Source organism: Atheta coriaria, unplaced genomic scaffold (genome assembly GCF_025399875.1).
Source record: "Atheta coriaria isolate IRGN ID8LTWV9N9 unplaced genomic scaffold, Caltech_Dcor_3.1 hic_scaffold_6_pilon, whole genome shotgun sequence".
Taxonomy (NCBI): Eukaryota; Metazoa; Arthropoda; class Insecta; order Coleoptera; family Staphylinidae; genus Dalotia; species Dalotia coriaria.
In genome coordinates, this window is record NW_027045448.1 from 9,202,178 (window position 1) to 9,225,862 (window position 23,685).

The 23,685-nt window shown below is 32.1% G+C and overlaps 3 protein-coding genes and 1 non-coding gene across 6 annotated transcripts; 3 read left to right on the plus strand and 1 right to left on the minus strand.

Annotated features, from left to right (window-relative positions):
• Window positions 1-3,586: 3,586 nt before the first annotated feature.
• LOC135793642 (glucose dehydrogenase [FAD, quinone]-like) lies at window positions 3,587-5,826 on the plus strand. The gene is made up of 3 exons (XM_065304672.1): window positions 3,587-3,821; window positions 3,876-4,091; window positions 4,157-5,826. Exons 1-3 carry the CDS (start codon window positions 3,617-3,619, stop codon window positions 5,629-5,631), a joined length of 1,896 nt encoding a protein of 631 aa, XP_065160744.1. The 5' UTR covers window positions 3,587-3,616; the 3' UTR covers window positions 5,632-5,826.
• Window positions 5,827-9,612: 3,786 nt separating this feature from the next.
• Window positions 9,613-9,684, minus strand: TRNAT-UGU (transfer RNA threonine (anticodon UGU)). Its single transcript has one exon. It is a non-coding gene; the product is annotated as a tRNA-Thr (tRNA).
• Window positions 9,685-10,459: 775 nt separating this feature from the next.
• On the plus strand, window positions 10,460-17,248 carry LOC135794458 (proton-coupled amino acid transporter-like protein CG1139). The gene is given in 10 exon segments (XM_065305760.1): window positions 10,460-10,563; window positions 10,634-10,692; window positions 13,351-13,508; window positions 13,899-14,015; window positions 15,295-15,567; window positions 15,639-15,805; window positions 15,808-15,995; window positions 16,052-16,230; window positions 16,300-16,475; window positions 16,543-17,248. Coding segments are annotated over 10 exon segments (1,638 nt in total). The 5' UTR covers window positions 10,460-10,499; the 3' UTR covers window positions 16,800-17,248.
• A 229-nt stretch (window positions 17,249-17,477) lies between these two features.
• LOC135794460 (proton-coupled amino acid transporter-like protein CG1139) lies at window positions 17,478-23,467 on the plus strand. Of its 3 annotated transcripts, none has more exons than XM_065305763.1 (9): window positions 17,478-17,628; window positions 20,574-20,816; window positions 20,938-21,039; window positions 21,119-21,269; window positions 21,393-21,514; window positions 21,576-21,936; window positions 22,004-22,182; window positions 22,275-22,450; window positions 22,513-23,467. In XM_065305763.1, the coding sequence occupies exons 2-9, from the start codon at window positions 20,773-20,775 to the stop codon at window positions 22,761-22,763; spliced, it is 1,386 nt and encodes a 461-aa protein (XP_065161835.1). In that variant the 5' UTR covers window positions 17,478-17,628; window positions 20,574-20,772; the 3' UTR covers window positions 22,764-23,467. The 3 variants fall into 3 exon arrangements, with proteins under 3 accessions (XP_065161835.1, XP_065161834.1, XP_065161836.1); XM_065305762.1 differs by lacking the exon at window positions 17,478-17,628 and adding an exon at window positions 19,652-19,928; XM_065305764.1 differs by lacking the exon at window positions 17,478-17,628 and adding an exon at window positions 19,652-19,928 and having other exon boundaries at window positions 20,959-21,039.
• Window positions 23,468-23,685: the final 218 nt, after the last annotated feature.

Genomic DNA, 23,685 nt, shown 5'->3' on the forward strand with positions numbered 1-23,685 from the left:
GATTATGATGTAGAATCGATTGCGTCATGCACACTTTGTAGACAGTGAATCAATTGTGTAATAGTAATAATTTTCATGTTAAATTTGGCACTAAATACATGCAAATGTTATTTTCAAGACTGCATTGAAGCTGAAAAAGTAAAAACTTGAAATATTTGTGTACTGAAAGTGTAACGAGGACAAATTCCAAAAATTATTACTTGTTTTCATCATATGTTTACAAAAAGTTGATGAAAATAAAAATTAAATTTGCATAAATACTTGCCCCATATTTAATTTTGGTTTAATTTATCAAACATAATCAATTTTGTGTGTTTTGTTATAATTATATCAACACATTAACACTCAACTCTTTACCTCTGAATATAAAACGTTCATTTCCATTCTACCGATTTTCCGGACGCACTTAAATAATTAAAAGAAAAGTCAAGATGAAGTAGTCAATATTATGAAATTGTTTTTAACACTATAGTAGGTATATATAACTGGGATGCGGTTAATTTCATCAGCACAGTAGTTGTTTTTCCGCGCGCGATGTCGATTTTCCACTAACTGATGAAAAAGATGTCTAATACTGACGGGGCGAATATACGCTGCGAAGGATACACGTAAACCCAGCCGCCAACCGACGAAATTCGTCAGGTGGACATGGACACGACGGCGAAATCTGTTGCGCCGATTGCGTGCCGCTGGCTGCTGATAAACATTCGCATGTGAAATAGAGAAAAGCGAAGGAAAAGCGGCGCGCGTCCTAGGTGCGACGCGAGAAGATAAAAAGCGCGCCTTCGCTTTTTGGCTCGCCGTCAAAAAATGTAATACATGAAAATCACGTGCTAATTTTAAAAATGGAATCAGCCGCGAAACTTTACGATTCGCGAGCGTGGCACATCGCATCGCACACACCCACGCGCAACCGTCAAACAAAACACATTTCTTATAAATAAAACCCAAATTACGGTGATAATACTTTGAGTTCTTCATGTGTGCCATGACAAGGACACACATTTGGTATCAATTTTGTTTAATTTGACTGAAAATAAATAAACACGAAGAGATTTTAACAAAATTAAATTCGTATTTATCTTTGCTATAATCATCTGGTGTCTTGACGAATGGAAAATTCCACTCGTCGGCAAATAAAACATCTTGCACGCAAAACTACTCTCTGTAGAAGTGGGGTACAGCGGTACACAAAGAATAAATGCCCGAAGAACAAATTTAACCACGTCTTACATTCATACTAAAAACAACTATTTTTTTTTTGTATTGAATTTAATAACATCCAGATAAATTCATATCCCGATCCACTATAATTAATTCCAATTGTAAATTTAACACAATCACGATGTCGAGCGTGACAAGTAAGTAAGTTTTATTATGTCTACATTTTAAGAATTTTTGTTTCTTTTTTTGGCAATTAACCATTCAATTGTTTTGTCAATTATGTCAACGATTCATTGATTGTTTTCAAAACAAGCAATGATTTATTTGGATTGTTCAGTTCGTCACTGTATAACTGCTATAAGTATAACACAAACCGTTTAGTTTCGTTTAGTGGTCGACTTGTGCATGGCAATTAATTCGTTTGGCGAATAAACCACTTTAAAAATTAAAGTCTATTGTTATTTGAGTTGAGATAAAATATTGATTGAAAGTAATCAGTCAAGTTGATGTCGAATATTTTTGCGGCGAGGGATTAAACGGTTATAATTTAAAAGAAATAGAAATAAAATTAACTTATCAATTCACACAAAAACAAATTAAAATATTACACTTTATACCTAGTACAAGGTTGCAACAAGTTTGGAATAAGTTCAAAAAGAACAAATAAAATTATAATCTTGTACTGTTAGCGACATCTGGTTTCAAAGGAACGCACTTTAATATAAATCTATTTTTTCTATTACTTGATAAGAACCACAACTATTGTAGATACAATAAAACTTGTAAATGTAATAAAATTTATATAAATTTAAATTTTATATAAAGAGAAACAGTATTATTCAGATATTAATTGATGTACGTTATGTTGCATATCTTACGGAGTAAAACTCAAATATATAACTAATGCTTTCGCATTTCTCATTTTTTAATTTCTTCACCGTTCGTTTTTCGCATAAAGTGTAGTTTCTGACGATGTTATCGAGCTCCAAAATGTTAAAAACTTATGGAAAATTGTAATTCACTAACACGTTAAAAATAAAATATAATAAAAACTATGGATATTTTGTTTGTTTATTTTTACTTGTTATTGAAATATCTCTATCAAACGAATATAAAACATTAAAAAAGTCCTTTTCAGGTATTTAAAGAACAAAAAATGATCTGCCAGTATTTCAAAAACATACAAAATAAATTATTCTGCTATTTTGTAATTCAAATCGTTCTAATCACTAATTTAATATTTTATACCAAAAAAATTAAATATTTTAACATATCTCACTCACCAGTCAAATTTAAAATTTTACTCAACCACAGGTCACACCTAGCAGTCTTTCAGCAAACTGATTCATTTCGATAACATGGCTACTACAATGCTTCTACTTCCACAAAAACATTTGCAGCTACCCACGCGTAAAAGCTGATAACGAAATTCATACCACAGATTATCAGTGTCGATTACCTGAATACCTAATTATTTTTCTTGTTCATACTGAATACGTACTTACGTTTATGTTGCTACGTTGTTCAGAAAAAATCACCAACTAGTTTCACGTAATTCACTGAAAACAATCTGAGTGGAATATTTTACTTATTGCGTGTGACTAGATGCAACGACTCCATTAAACTGTTTCGAGTGTTTTGACTCTGCAATGATGTTATTAATGGATATCGTTTTTGAAACCGGTATTAAAATCTTATTGTCCTTCGGTTGTTTTTGAGAGAGAGAATCTAAAGTGTATAGCAATTTGTAAATGCGGTTTATTTGAGTTAAACTGCACATGAATAATTTGACAAGTGCTTCAAATGAGTTCAATTGAAGTAGAGTACGAGTATTTTGATTTAAAGTTGCTATTTCAGTTCGGTATTATATAAATTATAGAAAAACTGATATTACCTACTATGTGAATTACCGCTCATAACACGTGTTGTGGTAAAAGAATCTATTTTATTTTTATTGATGAATTTTATTAACATTACTGAGCCTATTATGGATTTTTATAAGTTTTTCTATGTTAGAAGTGAAGAAAATGCTTAAAAGCAATCATTTTTTACCTCAAATGTTTAAAATTTTAAATTTATGTCCAATAAGCAAGAAAATGTGAGAAAATGTACAATTTAAGTATTACAAGAACTTACTTCTTTAATCATCGAAGTAACCTTCTCTTTTTAGTTAACATTCACGTGTTAAATACGTGATCCACAATTATCCAAACTCTTTAACCAAATTTTCCACGCAGCAAACTTTTAATATCACTGCTCTACTTGCCAAACTTGTTTTTATATTTATATTTTGAATTTCCACATTTACTTATCGCATAACTTGTACTTACATACAATCCTCTATAAGAATGAATGCAATGCAACAAATTATTAATAAATATCAAAACAAATTCAGGAAAACCCACATTTGTTAAGTCAATGTGAAAAATAAGTGTTTCGTCAAATATTTATCATGCAAACTATTATTGTTTTCGGATTGTGTAATATCCTACTATCTACTGCCTTGGGACAGGCAACAGACGCAGAAAACAACACGTTAATCGACTATTATGAAAATTTAATTGATGATACAATTAGCAAATTTGATACTTATACAGCTCCTGTTGACGCTAACGAATACAAAGGGAATTTTTATGATCAAAGAGCACGTCACAAAGGTATTAACAAAATTATTACATTAATATGCTGTTAAATATTTAATTTGAGTGTAGATTTCGGAGAATATGATTTTGTGGTCATTGGTGGTGGATCAAGTGGATCAGTGGTTGCCGCACGATTAAGTGAAGTACCGCAATGGAAAATATTACTCCTAGAAGCAGGAGAACGAGAAAACAACTTTACAAATATTCCAGGACTGTATTTCTACTCGAGATTCACGAATTACAATTGGGGATACTTGAGTGTACCACAACGACATGCATGTCAAGGTAAAACAAAACATTTTATAATTTATCATCATATATAATGTTAACAATTGTTAATAATACTCAAGGTATGATAGACAAGCGATGTCCATTTCCAAGAGGTCGAGGACTAGGTGGTACTAGTCTTATAAACGGTGTCATTTATTCGCGAGGACATCGTAAAGATTTCGACACGTGGAATTCATACTTAGCAAACGGTACCTGGTCCTATGACCATGTTCTGCCATACTTTAAAAAGTCAGAACATACCCACATCCCAAACGTGGATCTTCATTACCATGGTCAAAGTGGGCCATTACCAATAAACAATCATGTTCCTGTTAGTCCTCAAACTAATGCTTTCCTGGAAGCACACCAGGAACTAGGGATGGAGATAACTGATATAAATGGTGCGGAGCAAATTGGAGCGGCGTTAAATCAACTGATTACTGAAAATGGGCAACGTGTTTCGACAGCACGAGGATATTTGGGTACCACTCGAAGTAATTTAGATATTTTAACAGGGGCATATGTTACTAAAATATTAATACGGAATAGAAGGGCTACAGGTGTTGAATTTACATATCAAGGGAAGAAAAGTAAGGTTAGAATTACAAAAGAGGTTATATTGAGTGGAGGTGTATTTGGATCACCTTTAATATTGATGCATTCGGGTATAGGACCACTTTGGACTTTATTACAACATGGTATTCCTATTGTAAGAAATTCTCCTTACGTAGGTTTAAATTTACAAGATCACGCGACTTTTTACGGTATGATATTTCAAAGTAATTATACGGAACCAATCAAATCACGTAGACAGTATATTAGAGAATATTTACAAGGAATAGGACCTTATACAATTGCAGCTAACCTGGAAGGTATAAGTTTCCATGAAACCCACTTAAGTCAAACTTCTGGTGTACCAGACATTGAATTACTATTTGTACCATCAAATAGTACTGGACGTGCTAACCAACAAAGTTTTCATCTCACCAACATTAGTTATGATGCAATTTGGAAACATACAGACCCCACAACTACTTTTATTGTTTATGTTGTTCTTTTACGACCAAGATCTTTCGGTTATATAAGTTTGAAATCAAAAGATCCGTTTGATTATCCATTGATTCATCCAAATTTTCTTTCGGATAGGAATAACTTAGACATTGCAACAATTTTTTTAGGGGTTCAACATGTGTTGAAATTAATCGACACTGAAGCTTTTAAAAGAATCAATGCATCTTTGATTGAATACACTTTTCCTGCTTGTAAAAACACCTTATATCTTTCAAAAGAGTATTGGTATTGCACTATCAGACAAATTACTATGAATGTTTATCATCCTCTTGGGACTTGTGCAATGAAAGATGAAGAGTTGGGAGGAGTAGTTGATGGCGAGTTAAAAGTTTATGGTGTTGGAAAACTACGAGTGATTGATGCAAGCGTTATACCATTTTCAATATCAGGACATCCACATGCTTCAGCTGTTATGATAGGAGAAAAAGGGGCTGATTTGATTAAAGAAGAATATGGAATGCTTAAATTGAGTTATATTAGATAAAAAGTTTTAGAGTTGAATATGTTGAATGTTTTGTAATGTTTTAGGCAACCAACAATACATTCTATATGATTTTATGTTACTGTGTTGGTGGAATATTTTAAAATTCTCTGTTATTCTATGTATGTATATGGTACAAATGAGTATTTTAAACACATAAATTAAAAACTTACACAATGCACCTTGGCATTTAACAAATACTTTAAGTTTTAGTCAGTTTGCAAAAAATATTGACACAAAAAATAATAGTGAACGAACGTGTTTGTTTCTTTGCAGTGTTTTTAGGGTAACTATTTAAAAATTCCAACTCAATTATTATCCTAATGCGTATTTACTTGTCTATGCGATTTCCTTGCTGGTACACAAGTATTTACTGAACCAATTATGACACCTTGAGCATTATGCTTAGCGGAATGACTGCGGACAAACAATAAGATTGATAATTTGATTAAACGCGAAAACGTTACTTGTTTTTTAATACGAACATAAACAGGAAGTATTTTAGTCATTAAATTATGGTTGAATAGTCTATTTATATACATGTAAATCATTTTGAAAATTGTGTCTGTATTAGGTGTTTGGTAGATGAGAATTGAACACATTCCACAGCTCTTGTAATCTATTTGTCACCTCTGAAAGGTATTTGTACTTACGTTAATGTTTAAGCAGTGATTTCATCTAGATAATATTCCATGCGATGATAGAATTAAATTAGTAGTGTCAAGTGCTATAAGTAGGATATGAAAAATACACCGACATATTTGGAATGTTTTTGGAAACATCTGAATTCAGAATGATTAAATAATTATGAATAAGAATTACTAAAAAGGTAAAGTTTCCATCTTTAAACTGATATTATTTAAGTATTTACTAAGATGTTTATTTAAAAAAAAATTAAATATTCGTTTCTTTTTGCTAAAACTGTAAAATTTTCAATACCTATTTATTTTTCTTGCATAATAATTTCATGGTAATTTATTACAATTAATTATTTCAGTTTTTAAATTGTTTTTCCCCCATCGCCAGCTATTATCAAGTTTTCTAAAACTAACCCGGTATGTTACCAATGTAGCTCAAATAGGAATGGAAATTTTATCAGGATCCGATAAGGTTTCAATTGGTTTTGTACAATGTACAATTATAAAAGTACTCGAGAAGTGATTTTCGCTTGTTTACTTGGAATCAGATTTTCTCTGCAGGCAGTCGCATTGTTGCTAAGTATTTGGATTGCAAGCCTAATTGAATAATGTCTCACTCTCGATATAATAGCACTTGTGAAACAGTGGTGCACAAACAAATTATGAGATTTTTATGTCAATGCCATCCGTACCTGATTGTAATATGTTTAAACATGATGATTATGCCCTCGGTTATCAGACAGGGATTATACTATCAACAATTAATAACAGCGACAACTATAAAACTCAGGATTACTTTCAAATGATCAATCAAATCGTATTATGAATGAATGAATCAAGTTTAAGGTGCTGCACATATTAATATCCTGTTGCATTGCAAAATTTCATATTAAAATTAACACATAGCGGAAACAATAAAACAATTGACACATATATTTGCACGATCCCACTCTTGGAATTAATGCCGACGAGAAACAGACAGACAACGAATTATACGCACACCCTCAGATAAATGGTAACATCTTGTGCATTTTGACCGCTTAGCCATGATGTCAATACGGTATCAACGTGTAACTCGCTGGAGTAACGACAACTAGGTGTAAGTGAAGCGTCTCCTATATAAATCGCAATCGCCACTGATAGAAACGTTAATCGTGCGTCGCACAGCACGACAACCATACCATTATCGGCCAACACCTCTAACTTCTATCAATCTGTTGTTAATACGCCAGTGTTACCGTTGAAAGTGAGAGTTACGATCGCTAATTGTCAAAATAGTTTAATATTTACTTAAAAATAAATATTTTAAATAACGTGTCGCCCTCTTGTGGAGCATTTTTAACTTTTAATGTGAAATCTAAGTTTAAACTTTATAATACAACGGAATTAACTCCAGGTAAGTGTTTATGAAAGTTCATATTAATTTTGATTACATTTTGAGAAATCACTAAATCAACAAAATCAAATTTTATTGTAGATAATCTACACATTTTTATTATATTTAAAACCACTTGACAAATTTCAAAATTCTTAATTTATTATCTGATTTCGAACTAAAAAACACCCTTGTATCAACAGAATAATATAAAAAACAATAAATTCCAGAAATCTAATCAGTCAATCAAGTGTGAGAATAAACTTGCACTTAATGTCAACTGAAGCATTTTAATGCGCTACGCTCAGATAAAATTATATTGGCAGGTGTGAGTGGGTAATGTAGCGGCTTTGCAGCGTTCATTAATTAATGTTGGGTTTTGCAATACCGATTGAATCAAGCAACAAAGCGGCAAGGTCTGCTAGATTGTATTCGTAATTTAATTATTTTTTTATTAGAGAATTATTTATAACTTATAACTAGCGTAGTTTATTAGGTGTTGTAATTTAACCTCTAAACACCTTTCTTTGGATTAAGCAGGATTAAACCATGGAATTAATTTGTTTCGATTAAGAGTTATCTAAATAATAAATATTTGAATATATTATAATGTAGTTTTACCCCTTCTACAAATTGTTTTAATCTGATAAAATTAAAGAATTTATTTTTGGAGTAACTTTTGTGAAAATTTGAGGTTTTTGTTTGATTACGCACTAAATATTTGTGATATTTTTCTAATCTTTATAAAAATTAATTCTATTTTATTATTATTACACAAAAAATATTAACTCACTTAACTCAACAATTAAATTTGAAAAGTATTTTTAAAGAAATAATTAATATAAATCGATTAATATTTAAATGAATCATAGTTTCATGTTCGCATGACGCTAGGTTCATTGTTGATACTTCAAGATGCTAATTTAACATCAAGAACATCCTGATTCATTAAACTAAGTCGTTTTAGTTCATTCATAATAATTTCATCCGTAAGTTGATTTATGTAGTTTAGATTTAATCAACTGTAAGATGTCGACATTATTTGAATGACACTTGTGTCTGAGCGAGCGAAAACTTTTCATAATGCGCATTTGTTACGTAGGTTATAGACGAATTTGAGCATTCACTGATAAAATAAATGTACACACACATGCTGATGTGTTATATAAGTATTTAAAGTTAGATTCTCGGTACTCACCTGAAATTATTTATTAACTTATTATTTAAAGTTGCAAAAATAAAATCTTCCAGTAATTATTTAAGAAATTTTTATCTGCTTATTATTATTACTTATCACAATAATTTAGTAAACGTAGCGTGTTTAACAATAACGATCTTGTCTGTTAACCCGCCGCGTTGTAACTGCGTGCTGCTTGTGGAAAATCGTAAAATACTACCGAGTATTTAAGCAAGATTTAATGAATTATAATTATGATGGCTTTAAAATTGTGGCAGACATGCGCTGAATCTGAAAAAGATCTTACCTAATCTTGATAATAATGTAAAATGTAACAGTTACATTTTGGAACATTCAACATTAGGAGTTTGAATTCAATGACATGGCTAAATTTGCGCACATTTACATTAATACTTATTATTACAGAGACATGAGCCATGCATGTGCATCATGCAGTATAGAAATATAAGTGTAATTTATACGAGTGTAAAAATGTGTGCTACCATACGTGCTCCGAGCGTTATTGCTGTTTTTGCAAGGTTAATCACTTTCGGATTGTGGGTTCTATGGTTGGAAGACCGTGAAAATTTACATTATTGCTTGGTAACATGTGTAGAACAAGTCACATAAGCACTTACAAAGTAATAAATATTAAATTTAATAGACTAAATGTACTATTTAAATATAAATATTAATATAATACGTTTAGGCAAATACAACTAAAAATAAACAATAAAATATTATTAGTCTGAATATTGTATAATTTGTAAGAAAAAAAAAAGTAAATTTAAATTTGCCTCCTGTGAGGATTGAACTCACGACCCCTGGTTTACAAGACCAGTGCTCTGCCACTGAGCTAAAGAGGCTAGATGCCTGAGCGTATTATGTAAGCGTTTATAAGCTACACAGTAAAATTATAAGGTTTGTAGTGAAATTTGGGATGAATTATGAACTTTTCCATTTGTTAGTTATAATTATTTATTACGTAAGGTCACTTCACTTAACAACTTAAACGTAGGAAAATTTATTTTGAATAATTAAAAACGCGTCCACTTTTAGTAAATGACAGGTTATGCGCTAAACAAAAAATATTAGTTATATTGAACGTTTAAAACAAATTATTCTGAATTATTATACGTTATCAGCGTAAATATTTATGTTTCTTTTATTTGTATAGCGTTTTGGTATCAGTGTAGCCTTATATATAGTTTTGCACCTTAATCGTGCGCATTTTAAATCAAGTAAAAATGAATTTAATATAAAATAAAAATTTACTTGATTTGCATATAATAATGAAGTGATAACACTTACACTAAAGAAAAATAGAAAGGAGCAAGCAAAATATATAAGTAAATATAAAAAATTAAGTTAAAAAACAATCCAAACACAAAAATGCGAATAATTTACCTTCAAACACTGTAATTTGTAAATATTTGCATTTGGCATTTTTTAAAAACATTAGCGTATTAAATAAAAATTGCTATACATATACACGAGGCAATACTAACTAATCAATGACGCACCTTGTTTACTTGTGCAAATTCATGAAACAATTGTTGGCAAAGACTTTCATGCTGTAACTCTAATTATAAAAATCTACATTGACTTGATTGCTTAGGTCAATCAATTAGTTTGTTTCGCACATTATTAGCGCGTGCAGCAATCGCTAATTACAAGCAAAATGTATTCGGTTCGATACAAATTAGTGAATTCGGATGATGATGATGATTCTATACACGGTGGAGGTAAGCAAAGCAAAATAAAACATTATGCTTTCAACAGGGTTGAGCAATAAAAGTTTAAACCCGTTTCTAGAAATACAAATGAACCTTTTGCATGGCGGACGACACAAAGGAAGAGAACGTAATCGTGGCGTAAGTAGATAACGACACGGTTTTGCGTATTTATTAATAAATTGATGAATTACCATACATGATACTCATAATATGTATGTATGGATGTGTGTGTACGTCATTCATGAGTAGAAGATATGAATGAAGCGACCAACCAAAACGAAGAAACAAACCTGAAACACGGGGGCTTGTTGTGGGTCTGTTTGCGCATTTGCGTACGACGTTAATATAACAAATCTGTTTCTAACAAGGATGTGCACTAACACCGCCAATGCTGTCATGCGACGAGAAGATCGTCAAGAAATTGCTTAATGAACAACTTGAAAAAAGGGGGACGTTGTGTGTTGTGCAGACGCGAATTGTGATGGCACATCGCGGGGGCATTATAGTCTCAATTTCGTTTATTGCATAAATGCGTGTGTAGTTGTAGATGTACTACACACGTGTGCACTTGAGAAATGGAGGCCAAAAATTACCTTATTATACTTCATTTACGAATATAAATAACTGATCTATAAATAGAGTTTTATTTCATGTGACACAAATAATGGCTAATTGTAAATATTAACAAAGTAGACGTAGGTGTTATTGGATTGTGGATTGTGTTTTTGTTTTTGACAAAGAGTGTTAATTAAATTCACAATTTTCGTGGTGAAAATATAATTTTATATAGCTCAGTGCAAAATACTTGTAATAGTTTTTATTTTGCATTTTATAGGTTTGATTTTATAGAAATTTTATAGTTGAAACTTTTATCGCTTGTTTAAAAAATGCCTAAAATGTTTAACAAATAAAATCAACGTTAACTTTTGTGAAAAGCATGACTCATTCTAAATTTCTAGCAAATTCACTTCTTTTATCATTGTGTAATTAATTAATTAATTAATTAATATGAGAAAAACTCCAAAATTCCAAATATTTCTTTTTCTTTTCAAGTATAGACTTGTTGTAAATTTTACGAAACTTTGACTCATCGATACGTAACAATCCTAATAAATTTTAAGTGTTATTTGCTGCTAGTAAAATCACAATCAGCAAAAACGCATAAATCGTTAGTAATATAAGATAATCATTTAGATACGTATTTACTACACCATATGTACTCAAAAAATGAAATACTTTTCGTAATGGTTTCCTGTAGACATGGCAAATAACTAAAATAATCGGGGAACAACAATGTTCAGTTCAAGTGCAAGTGTATGTATACGCAGAGTGATAAGCTTCGTTTTCGAGGCTTTCGCATGAATTAATATCATTACCTGGATAACGCTTGAATCAGTTGAGGTGTGCGTTCGCCGGCAAGCAGAAGCGGTGTGGAAGGTACAATTAATTATTTTTTTTATATATTTTATAATTAAAAAGGAAAGTGATTGAGTTTTATAAAAGAAAAGTGTCAGAATATTTGAAGATTTGAAGTGCGGTGTAAATGTAAAAAGGAAAAGAAACGGTGAGGATATTATCAAATTTAATACTTTTTTTAATTGATGGAGAAAAGCCAGAAAAGTTTGTTTTAAAGGAATTTATTTTATTAAAAAGTGGCGCAAACTTTCTTAAATTGCTACAGCTACTGAATAAAACATAGCTTTATGCAACTATATACTTATATCAAAAACCATAACCTTTTCTTAATAATTTTAAAAATAAATTAAATTTTGATTAAATTATTTTGGAGGTAATGAGTACTTTTCCGCTTAAATGTTTTTCATTAAATATAAATCAACATGGCATCCAACATAGTATTTGCACACAGATACATGCAAACTAATTAACTAAGAAAGTATATTAATTAATTCCCATTCAAACAATCTACCTACGTAGGGATTATACTTGATATAATATTAAAAATTAAATATTTTGCAAAAAAATATTTGTACGAAATATTTCATTATCTGTGATTGTCTACAAAAGATTGTCATTCTATATCATTGATCTGATTATTCATCGGAAGGAATTGATAACAATATTCAGTAGGCTGAATAATGTACTGAATAATATTTGATATAATTATGATTATGCAGTAGTCGTGTTATGTTCAAAGCAGATTATTGGGTTCGCTAAGTAAATATTTAGTTAAATAATTATTTTAACGTAACATGAAGGGTATTTCCAACAACATATATTTATATTTATACAGGTATTTAACAATGAATGACAAAAATTCATATTTTATAAAAGAATTTCCTGATAACACCAATAATTGTTATGTTTTTACGCCTTAGTTACAGTATAAAAATTTACTTCCTAGCCATAAAATTGAATATTCACAAATAATAAAACGGTATAACGATTTAAATTTGATTCCGTCAACAAACAACTAATATTTCCCTCTTGAAATTAAAAGATGCAAAAATAAAAAAATTGCCTCCGGCCGATTTCTGCTATTTACAATTCCCTTGTCTAACATAAACGACCAACACCTCTTCACACCAATGTTGCAGTTTATTTTCGTTTTGTATTTTGAACACTCGAGCCCGCCGCGCGATTTCCCTGTCGCACGCATGCGGCACAAGTTTTCGACACTCGCGAATAATCCGAGTGCGGATTTTCGCACATTGCAAACACAAGCACCGGTCGTGTATCATTGAAAGACGCTAACAAATAAATCTGATTAGATCGAATCTATACAGTGCGTTTACGTGCGTGCAATAGTGAACGTCAAATGTTGTTTCTGGTTCACAGGACACCAGGAGACATCATCACGACGGTCAACGGCCAAGATCCGCGTCCACGACACCACTCGAACGCAGCGAAGACGACGAAGAAGAAGACAACGGCTACGGGATGAGTACGTCAATGACCAATCCGGCTTATGAGCCCGACGAGGGTGAAAAGAAGAAGTATGTTGGCTTATTTTCATGTTTTATATGCTTGGAAAGACCGTGAATATTCAGAAACTAGCACATGATTAAAATTATTTTTGAATCCAACCTCGGCACAATTTAGAAAATATTTCTCTTCAACACAACACAAAAAAATCATTCAACGTATAATAAAATAATTAATTATTTAAAAATACATTGTTTCACACACGTTCGAAATCTAAAGTTGAGTGACACGTGCATAATGATCTCTCAACTCATAAGCCGCAATAAACGTTCAAGTTCAAGATTCTATGGCTTCGTATTTCTTCTGTGTGTGCACGTTTGACGAGTGAAAAAATGCATTTTCTTTAAAAATATCCGCGTTTACGCCGTGTGTTGATATTGTATTATTTACTCGTAATATAGTTCTAGAGGTATGAAGGACGCCGCGTTCGTGCTGAGCATTAAGGATGCCAATGGCAAGGACAATACCTCGGACAAGTACGATCCGTATCAGCATCGGAAAGTTGAACATCCTACAACGTGAGTATTAATTAATAACCTAAATAATTTATGTGGGTGCATGATATTGACATAGACTTTGAATTATTCATGAATCATAAGTATTAGTAATATTTATATTGCGATGGTTTTTTGCAATTAATATTTTAGCAACAAGTATAGGCATAATGCAATATTGTGGTTTCTATTGACGTGTGAAGTACGTAAAACGATATTTGGCTTTTTATATTTTATATTTTAGTTGCCAAGGTCAAAGAGTTTTTGTAATTATATATTTTGTGGGTTTTTAAACGCAAGGCAGACATTATAAATCGCGTCATATTTATTTACGTGGCGCTAGGAAAATAATTTGATTTTTATAAATTATAAATTATAAATTAATGTATAAATTAATTAATTACTCAAAAACTATTGGCTTTATACTCAAAATTCTTTCAGAATTATATGTTTAATTATATTTATTTTGATAAAATGAAGTTGATTGAACGATTGTAGAACAAGTTATGGATAATTAAAGTAAAAATTTAGAAAAACATGATAAAATGATAATAATTGAATAGTAAAAATTGATAAAACTTATAAAACTACAACTTATTTTATTATTTTCATTAAAAATTTAATATTTAATTATATCTGATGGCATTTTCTTAGTAATTAATTAATAACAAATTTATTTATGTTTTATTCTCTCGCTGTGAAAATATGCACATTTCGAGCCAAATTAATTCGAATTTTTCCACTAATTTATGCATGTTAATAAGTGCCAAATGTTTAAATTTAAATTATTTAAATTTAGGCACTTGTATGCACAATTTGCACACTTTAAACTAAGTAGTCAATTACTTTATATTCAAAAGATTATCTAGTTTTATAAACGGTGTCAACACACGTTTATCTCTTTCATGAATCACCTAGAAACGATTTTCATTTTACGCACGTGTCATATCGTCGAATGCTATTGTATTGTTGTATCTATATTCCTCTTTGTACACCAACGCCGCAGAATCGCACTTATAGTTTTATGCTCATACAAATGATGCGCATTGCAGGCGCTAGGCGCTAATTTTAAACGTGGCCCTGCTTTTAAAGTGAAAATAATAGTTTGCCGACGTCGACGTTGCGTAACGTGAATTTTTGGCACCGGCAATATTCGACCGGCAACTAATTTGTTCACTTGTCGAATGACGTTGAACTCGCATTTTCGTCACATTGCTAAAATACTTTCGCACACCATTTAAAGAAAATTATATTCATGTGACATGCAATGAGAATCTAATAATGAGAAATTTTATTATTTTAGGAACTCTGAGACGCTCTTCCATTTGCTAAAAGGCAGTCTGGGAACTGGCATTTTAGCTATGCCCTTAGCGTTTTCTCATTCTGGATACATCATCGGTTTAATTGGAACAGTTTTGATTGGATTAATTTGCACATATTGCATTCACTTGCTTATCAGCGCTGAATATGAATTGTGCAAACGTCGTCGGGAACCTAGTCTCACATATCCAGCAACTGCGGAAGCTGCATTCTTGGAAGGACCAGCGATATTTCAAAAATGTGCATCGGCATCAGTGTAAATATAATAACTACTTAAATATCAATTATTTTTTTAAACAAAAATTTTATTTTTTATTTTTATTCTAGTCATATGGTGAATGCCTTCTTGTTACTGTACCAAATGGGCACATGCTGTGTATACATTGTGTTTATCGCCACAAATATCAAAAATGTATGCGATGAATACTTTGAAGACATCAATCTGCGATTGTACATGTTAATGTTCCTCTTACCTTTGATTTTAATCAACTGGATTAAAACTTGAAACTACTCGCGCCCTTTTCAACAGCGGCGAATTTTATCACATTCGTGAGTTTTGGTATCATTGTATATTACTTGATTGATGGTTCTCCGACGTTTGAAGAGCGTGATGCAGTCGGTGACGTTGAAAATTGGCCTCTGTTTTTGGGTACTGTACTTTTTGCTTTGGAAGCTATCGGCGTCGTAAGTTAAACTAATTTTTAAAAGAAATCTTCTATTTCTAATTGATTTAATTATAGATTATGCCATTGGAAAACGAAATGAAAACCCCTAAGAAATTCGGTGGTGGTTTTGGAGTATTAAACATCGGCATGTCTTCCATCGTAGCGCTTTACATGGGTATGGGTTTCCTAGGATATTTAACATATGGCAACAAGGTTAAAGGTTCCATAACATTGGACTTGCCGCCAGGAGACGTGTAAGTACTTTAAATTTATTCCACCCGCAAAACGTGATCAAGGAAGTGCATTATTTTGATTTTTTTTAGTTTGGGTCAAGTTGTCCAGGTCATGCTGGCCTTGTCGATCTTCATCACGTACGCACTTCAATGTTACGTAGCCATTGACATCACATGGAACGAGTATCTGAGTCACAGGTTTTTGAAAAACAGCAAAAAGTCCTTTATCGAGTACGTTGTCCGCACATTGATTGTGCTGATCACTTGTAAGTACCTACAAAACAATTAAATCAAAATGTGAATATTATTATTAATTTGTGATTAATATTTTAGTCTCATTGGCGGCCGCATATCCAAAACTAGATCTCTTCATTTCTTTGATCGGTGCTTTGTGTTTGGCTGCTTTGGGCATTGCCATCCCAGCGTTAATTGACATGTGCACCTATTGGAACTATCTGGATGGAATGAAATTCAATATTATGGTAGTCAAAAATGTCTTGCTCATTTGTTTTGGTATCTTTGGCCTTGTCATCGGCACATACACCAGTTTGAGTAAGATCATTGATGAATTCGTCAATGGCGAAGAGTGACACTACGTTCTTATCCTATTTATTTTTCACATAAATGTATCTAGTTACTCGTTACGATCATTCATAAGTACAATATGTATAGTTGTATAGTAGCGTAATTTTCTAATAAGTAGTGTCGTGAGTATGATATTTTTATACATTGAACGAAAGTGTTTATTGAAACAGATTGAAAAGTGGCATGAATGTGTGTGTGTTTGCCATGAATATTATTCTAGTCCAATGCTTAGTTCAATACTTTAAAATTCACCAAAAAATATTTCTATGTTAAACACGGACAAACAATTTGCTCATCTAAACTGTTACCACTGTGAGTAGTATAGATACAAGACAATTAGTTTTATTAGATGTTAGTGATGTAATGTTATGTCCAAAAAAATAAGTGATTCCATGATTTTAGAGCAAAGTATGTAATTTTTATAAAAATTAATATAATACGTTGTCATTGTTAATATGTTTATTATTATTACTAACCAAAATCATCCGATTCCCTAATTTATTTAAACAAATTACTAAAAAATATAAGATAAGGATTTCTGTGATGATTAATAAAAAGTATCACTAGAGTGAATCAGATGGCGCAGCAATGCGCTTGAAAACAACTTCAAACCGAGATACTCGGCGTCGCGACGCCGCGCACGTTGGTGGATGCCTACCTCGTACAAACCCCCATATAAGCACGCTCCGAAAATATGGCGCCCTAAATAATAGTGCCCTACTTACAGTCGCGTCACACGCGTCGCACTTAATCCTAAAAAATTGCGCGACTATAAGGTTCGTGCGCGAGTGATAACACCAAATTCTCTGCGTGCTGCATGACCGTTATAAAAGCGTAAGTACAAGAATAATACTCGTCGCGATATTCCCACGTGTTTCTACCATCTGCGGCGCAAGGGTTCTCAATTGCGTGGTTATGCAATTGCTCGCAAATTCAATCCAGAATATCCAAGCGTGCAAGGGGAGCGCGTAATTGAGGAAACGACCATATTAATAAATTATGCGTACACGCCGGCGTGTAAGTTTGCATGCACATTACGATTAGATTTATTGCTCATTACTCTCGCTTTAGTGTCATCAGTTATCGTGCAGAAAATACCTTGGAGCGATGACTTTGGGAGTGACGCAATAGGTCAAAGACCGAAACGACAATCGTTGTCCGTGAAAGAAATGTTGTATATTTAGATACATAGAGGAAATTACGATGTGTGATGCGTGTCAAGCTTAACACGTTTCGTCCGACAATCATGTGACAATGAGCTTTTCATTCAACTAATATAAAAATATAATAAGCTTTACCTAATATTTTTTGAGTGCCAGCTTTTTTTCTTAGACTATTTTTAGATATGTAAACATAATTATAATTAATCATTTAACTGACAATTTTTGAACATATTTATAGTATTATTAAAGTTATTGGATATGTTTTGAAGACCAAAATTTAATATTCAATCATAAATTCATAATAAAACGTAAATATCTTTTTGGACACAGGTTTTAACGCGAATAATGCATTACCGGACGTTAATGTGCGTATAAACTGAATATAAACAGGAAAAACATATTTTTTTATTACAATATAAGCTAAAATTGCTTTGAGAAGATCATTGACAGCAATAAATTCACACTATTAAAATATTACCACATACTATGAAAAATATTTGACTTTTATGCTTCAAATGATATAAATTTCTTGCAATAACAATTTTATAATATAAATTTCAATGAATTAATTGATTTTGCTTGTGATCTTGTTATCCCGACGTGACTATATATAATCTTGCATGTTAAACATGCATCGCTACTTGTTTACAAATAATATTGTAATATTACGATGATGATGATGGTTAATGTTGTAAGCAAATTCCAAAAATAAATCAGTATATGCAACATTTCTTCAAGAGTTCAAAAGGAACATGTTTGCGCAAAATTAATAAAAACACATCACGAACTTTGAATATTACACAGCAACTGTTGCAAACGAAACATGAATTAAAAATAGCTTAATCTAACTAACAAGATTTAATTGGAGAATGTTTATATTTAAGCAATTAACAGTTATTAACAGTTAATTTCAATTGATTTAGATATAGATTAATTTTTCTTTTAAATCAATTTCCTTTATGAACAAAGATATTCGGCACCGTAATTTTTATTTATATCGAATTTATCATAGTTAAGTGTGTCTGTCATTTAAAGCTCGGTTGGTAACAATTGTCAATTAACAATCTAATTCGCTATAAGGTTTCTTTACAGCATAAATCATTGCTTTAATTATTCAATAAGTGATGTACAGTGGCAGATGTACCATGACCGCCTACTTTAGACGAAACTTCGCTTAAAACGTCACTTGAGATTCTGGTCTCTGCTCGTTGCTTGTAAATTACATAATTGCAATTTCTACAAAGCGTGCCAATGAATTCGTGTGCTTTGAAGGCACATTGTAGCTGCACCACCCTCGAAATTCCTCTACGTATAATTATAATTGCATTCAGTGGTCAGACGGAAAGGTTAAGTCGTCTATCGACTTTGATCACTTGGCAGACCCAATTTTCTAATTTATCTATTTTTGCATTTTGTGCTCACGTTTTATTTCGCAACGTCAAGTTCACGGGCAAACATGGTTATTTTCTAAATAATATTAACATAACTATATCTGTATTTAATTATTATTTAAGGCATAATTAAATTTTTGATTTTTTTCTTTAGTTTCAAAAAGTATCAAATTTTGTTTAAATAAATATTACAGTTTCAGAGTAATTATTTATTAAATGCAAATGTCGTATGTATGACTGTAGAAGTCTTGGCTTGGCTGCATCAGTTGACTATAGAGTATAGAAAACAGTTTGCAACTGCTGAACAAAATAAGCACACACACTGCGCGACGGTCTAAATTTGTGTTGTTCAAACTCGTTGCGTTTAAAAGTCATCAGTCAGAATCGGACGTAGGGCTGAACAGATCATCCAGCTCACAGGATTGCGCCAAGTTGACTCTGGCCAGTGCGTATTTTAAGTGCGATCAGATTACTCCGCCTAATTTAATAGTTTACAAGTTTATTTTCGCCTACGGCAAGAATAGTGACATTGTTTGATCGTGACCAACATAAATCGAACGTTGATTGCTTCAATTATTAGGTAAATTATCTAGTTATAGGCAAGCTTCATTAATTATACACAAAGTACATAAAACGATTTATGATAGTTTCATTCATAATACCGCGCGACAATCAAATTAATATATAATAAATTTAGCGGGTTTTAAAAACACAAAAATTATGTGTAAGCTTTGTCCGATTGTGCTAAAAACAAATTTAGATAATTACAAAATCGATTACACGATTACTAACAGAAGCAATTACCTTAAATTCTTCAATTTGACGTAAATAACACAATGTGTGGGTAATCATTTTAAAATGGGTCCATCTAGTCTACGAAGTTGACCTAAATTCAGAATTTTCAGCACTTCAGCGTAAGCTGCAGACCTGTAGACTGGAAAGTTTCCCGATGCGGAAAAGATAAATTTACGTAATTTGAAAATTAGTTACTTTGAATTGCAAATTTATTTGTTTACTTATTCATTCAAAATTACCACTGATAAACTCAAAACATTGCTTCTTATGTAAGCAAAATAAATATTCAAATATGTAGAGCAGAATAATAAGTACAATAAGATTAATTTGCCTCGGCATCCATCATTTAACTCAACCATCATCTGCTCTATGACTATAGCAGTAATGAAATGTTTCAAACACAAATTGATTTTTCTCTTGTTTGTTCCAGGCGATCCGGCATTACACACAATGAATTGTTAAAACGAAAGGTCGTATTCCTTAACACTTAACATCGAAGAACAATCACATGTGACGTCCGATGTTATATAACGCTAAGCTCCTCAGGAATTTTTCAAACACGAACCAAATCGTAATTTGACCAGTAACCTAAGGCGCCATTTCACGCGCGTACCGGAAAAGCCTCCAAGATGGCGCAAGAGACGATGAAGCTGAAGCCTGTTGGAGCAAACAAGTAAGAAATTGTTGAAAAGTTGAATTGTTACTGTTTCTACATGTACTAATCATTGTTCTCTGCATGGTTGCATTAATAAACGTTGTGTTCTTTTCATCTTTCCATTGTCACGTGCGTGCAGAAATTATTCGGATGATTCTAGGAATGTGGAAAGAGGAGAAGGCAGCCCGCAAGATGACGATTACGATCCGCATCTGCACAGGAATGTCGAGCATCCAACAAGGTATTTAAAACACTTCAATTGCATAGCATACACATCGATTAATCATCATATTGATCGCTTTGTTTTCTTATTCTGCCAGCAATACGGAGACGCTCATCCATTTACTTAAGGGTAGTTTGGGCACCGGTATCTTGGCGATGCCGGAAGCTTTCAAGAACTCCGGCCTGACGAATGGATTCATTTGTACAATTCTCATCGGTATACTGTGTACATACTGCCTTCATATCTTAGTAAGTAAATTAACTGCGCATATTAATAAAATAAAAATAAAATTTAAATTTCAAATTTTACACGTGTTAATTATTTATTGCAGTTTTATGGTAATTTTTTATGCGTGTTAATTTTGTTTATAGGTAAAAGCTCAATATATTATGTGTAAGCGACTGAAAGTTCCAATTTTAACATATCCAGAGTCAATGAAGGTAGCTTTAGAATCGGGACCACAGTGTCTTCGCAAATTTGCAAATATGTCACCGTAAGTGATTAAAAATCGTATTTTTAGACATAATCCACATAATATCGATGATTTTTTTTAGAATTTTAGTAGACTTCTTTTTGGTAATTTACCAACTTGGTATTTGCTGCGTTTACGTGGTATTCGTCGCAGTAAACATCAAAGCGGTGGCTGATCAATATACAGAGACAGCGATTTCAGTCAAATTATACATCCTCATGCTTCTAGTACCTTTCATTCTCATCAACTCAATAAGAAATCTCAAGTTATTGGCACCCTTCTCGACGTTAGCCAATGTGCTTACTTTCGCATCTTTCGGCATTGTCCTTTACTACATTTTCCAAGACCTGCCGAGTATCGATGAGCGGCCTCATTTTGGAACAGCATATACGTTCCCATTGTTTTTCGGAACAACTTTGTTTGCCTTGGAAGCCGTTGGTGTTGTACGTATACAATTAAATCTTCTTTTTTTTATATAAAAAAATTAAAACCATTTTTGTTTCTTTAAAGGTTATTGCGTTAGAAAATAACATGAAGACACCTAAATCTTTCGGCGGCACATGCGGCGTTTTGAACGTTGCGATGGTTGTTATTGTATTTTTGTATGTTGGCATGGGTTTCCTTGGATACTGGCGCTATGGTGAACAGAGCGAGGCCAGTATCACGCTGAATTTCCCCCCACAAGATGCGTAAGTTTATAAATTAATAAATATTACATAATTCTACGTGAAAATGTGCGCGTGCATGTTTATGATTAATAAATTGTTTGGTTTCGTTGCAGCTTGGCGAAAACAGTCAACATTCTTTACTCCATTGCTATATTCATCTCATACGGCTTACAAGGCTACGTACCAGTGAAGATTTTATGGGACACGTACATTTTCAAACGTCTCGAAAACAGTAACCATCTTCTCGTCTGGGAATACGTTCTACGCATTGGCGCTGTCATCGTTACTTGTAAGTTATACCGACTACTTGAGTTGGATTGTTATTGTAATAATATCATTGTTCTATTTCAGTTGTGCTTGCCGTAACAATTCCACTTCTTGGCTTGTTTATTTCATTGTTTGGTGCGTTCTGTCTCTCCGCATTGGGAATTGCGTTCCCGGCGATTATGGAAATTTGCGTTATGTATCCGGATAAATTGGGTCCTTGCAAATATATTCTCATCAAGGATATTCTTTTGATATTATTTGGCATTATTGGCTTATGCGCTGGCAGTTACAGCTGCTTATCGGAAATCATTAATGCACTTTCTAGTGGCAGTTAAGAATATTAAACTCAAGCAAATTTACAGGGTTGCACTCCACTTCGCGCCTGATACAGTAGAATACAAACATATATATCTAAGTATAGTGCTATTATTGATAAGATCAAGTAATCATTCATTACGTTATCATGTTAAGAATTTGAAGAAGATGATTATAACTTTGAAGATGATCTAAAACTCAAATCATCACGTATAATTGATATTGTTCATGATGAAGTTGACAGATTGAGATAAAATATATGAAAATGCTCTTTGGACCATGTATTGCAACATCATGGTAAATTCGAAAGATAGAAATGTGTACATCCTGTTCAGTTCATGACCATGTCAAATATTATTAAGTATTTTATATGTTTCTGTTTTCGAGTCTAAACATTTGAATGTTAGGATAACATTTTCGAAAATGCTATTTTTTGTATAAAAAAGTGGGTTGCCTATGTTATTGATTGGTAGCTCTATATGGAAATTTAACGCACACAAAAAAAAATCCAAATAAATTTAAATTTAAAGAAGACGATAGTGTTTAAACATGTTTACAATGTAGCCAATTTAGAAAGTGCCATTGTGAAATAAGATAATGTTATGTTCCCCGCACTATTATGATTATTATTACTATTATTATTATTATTATAACAACACTGTTAATTTGTTGCTATTAATTATGCCGAAATGTACGAAAAATAAAGTCGTCTTAACAGAATAAACAGTTAATGATTATAATTATTTCACGAAAATTGCAATATTAATGTTGGGTGTGCTTAAACACACCATATATATTTTGGATATATTGAAAAGAAGAAGCAGTTCGGGCAAATTGTCTGTTCACTAACACGTTTGGTTCATTTTAATAGAGGCACTATTTGCTAGTTTCGTATACCTATAATCAAGATATAAATAAAACATACTATAGTGCTTTTGTGCT

Excerpts from the sequence above, each read along its gene's own strand:
- LOC135793642 (XM_065304672.1), top strand. The coding sequence starts at position 3,617 with ATGCAAACTATTATTGTTTTCGGATTGTGTAATATCCTACTATCTACT. Across the intron at positions 3,822-3,875 it reads TCAAAGAGCACGTCACAAAG|ATTTCGGAGAATATGATTTT; the intron begins GTATTAACAAAA and ends ATTTGAGTGTAG. Across the intron at positions 4,092-4,156 it reads ACAACGACATGCATGTCAAG|GTATGATAGACAAGCGATGT; the intron begins GTAAAACAAAAC and ends ATAATACTCAAG.
- LOC135794460 (XM_065305763.1), top strand. The coding sequence starts at position 20,773 with ATGGCGCAAGAGACGATGAAGCTGAAGCCTGTTGGAGCAAACAA. Across the intron at positions 22,183-22,274 it reads AATTTCCCCCCACAAGATGC|CTTGGCGAAAACAGTCAACA; the intron begins GTAAGTTTATAA and ends GTTTCGTTGCAG. Across the intron at positions 22,451-22,512 it reads TGGCGCTGTCATCGTTACTT|TTGTGCTTGCCGTAACAATT; the intron begins GTAAGTTATACC and ends GTTCTATTTCAG.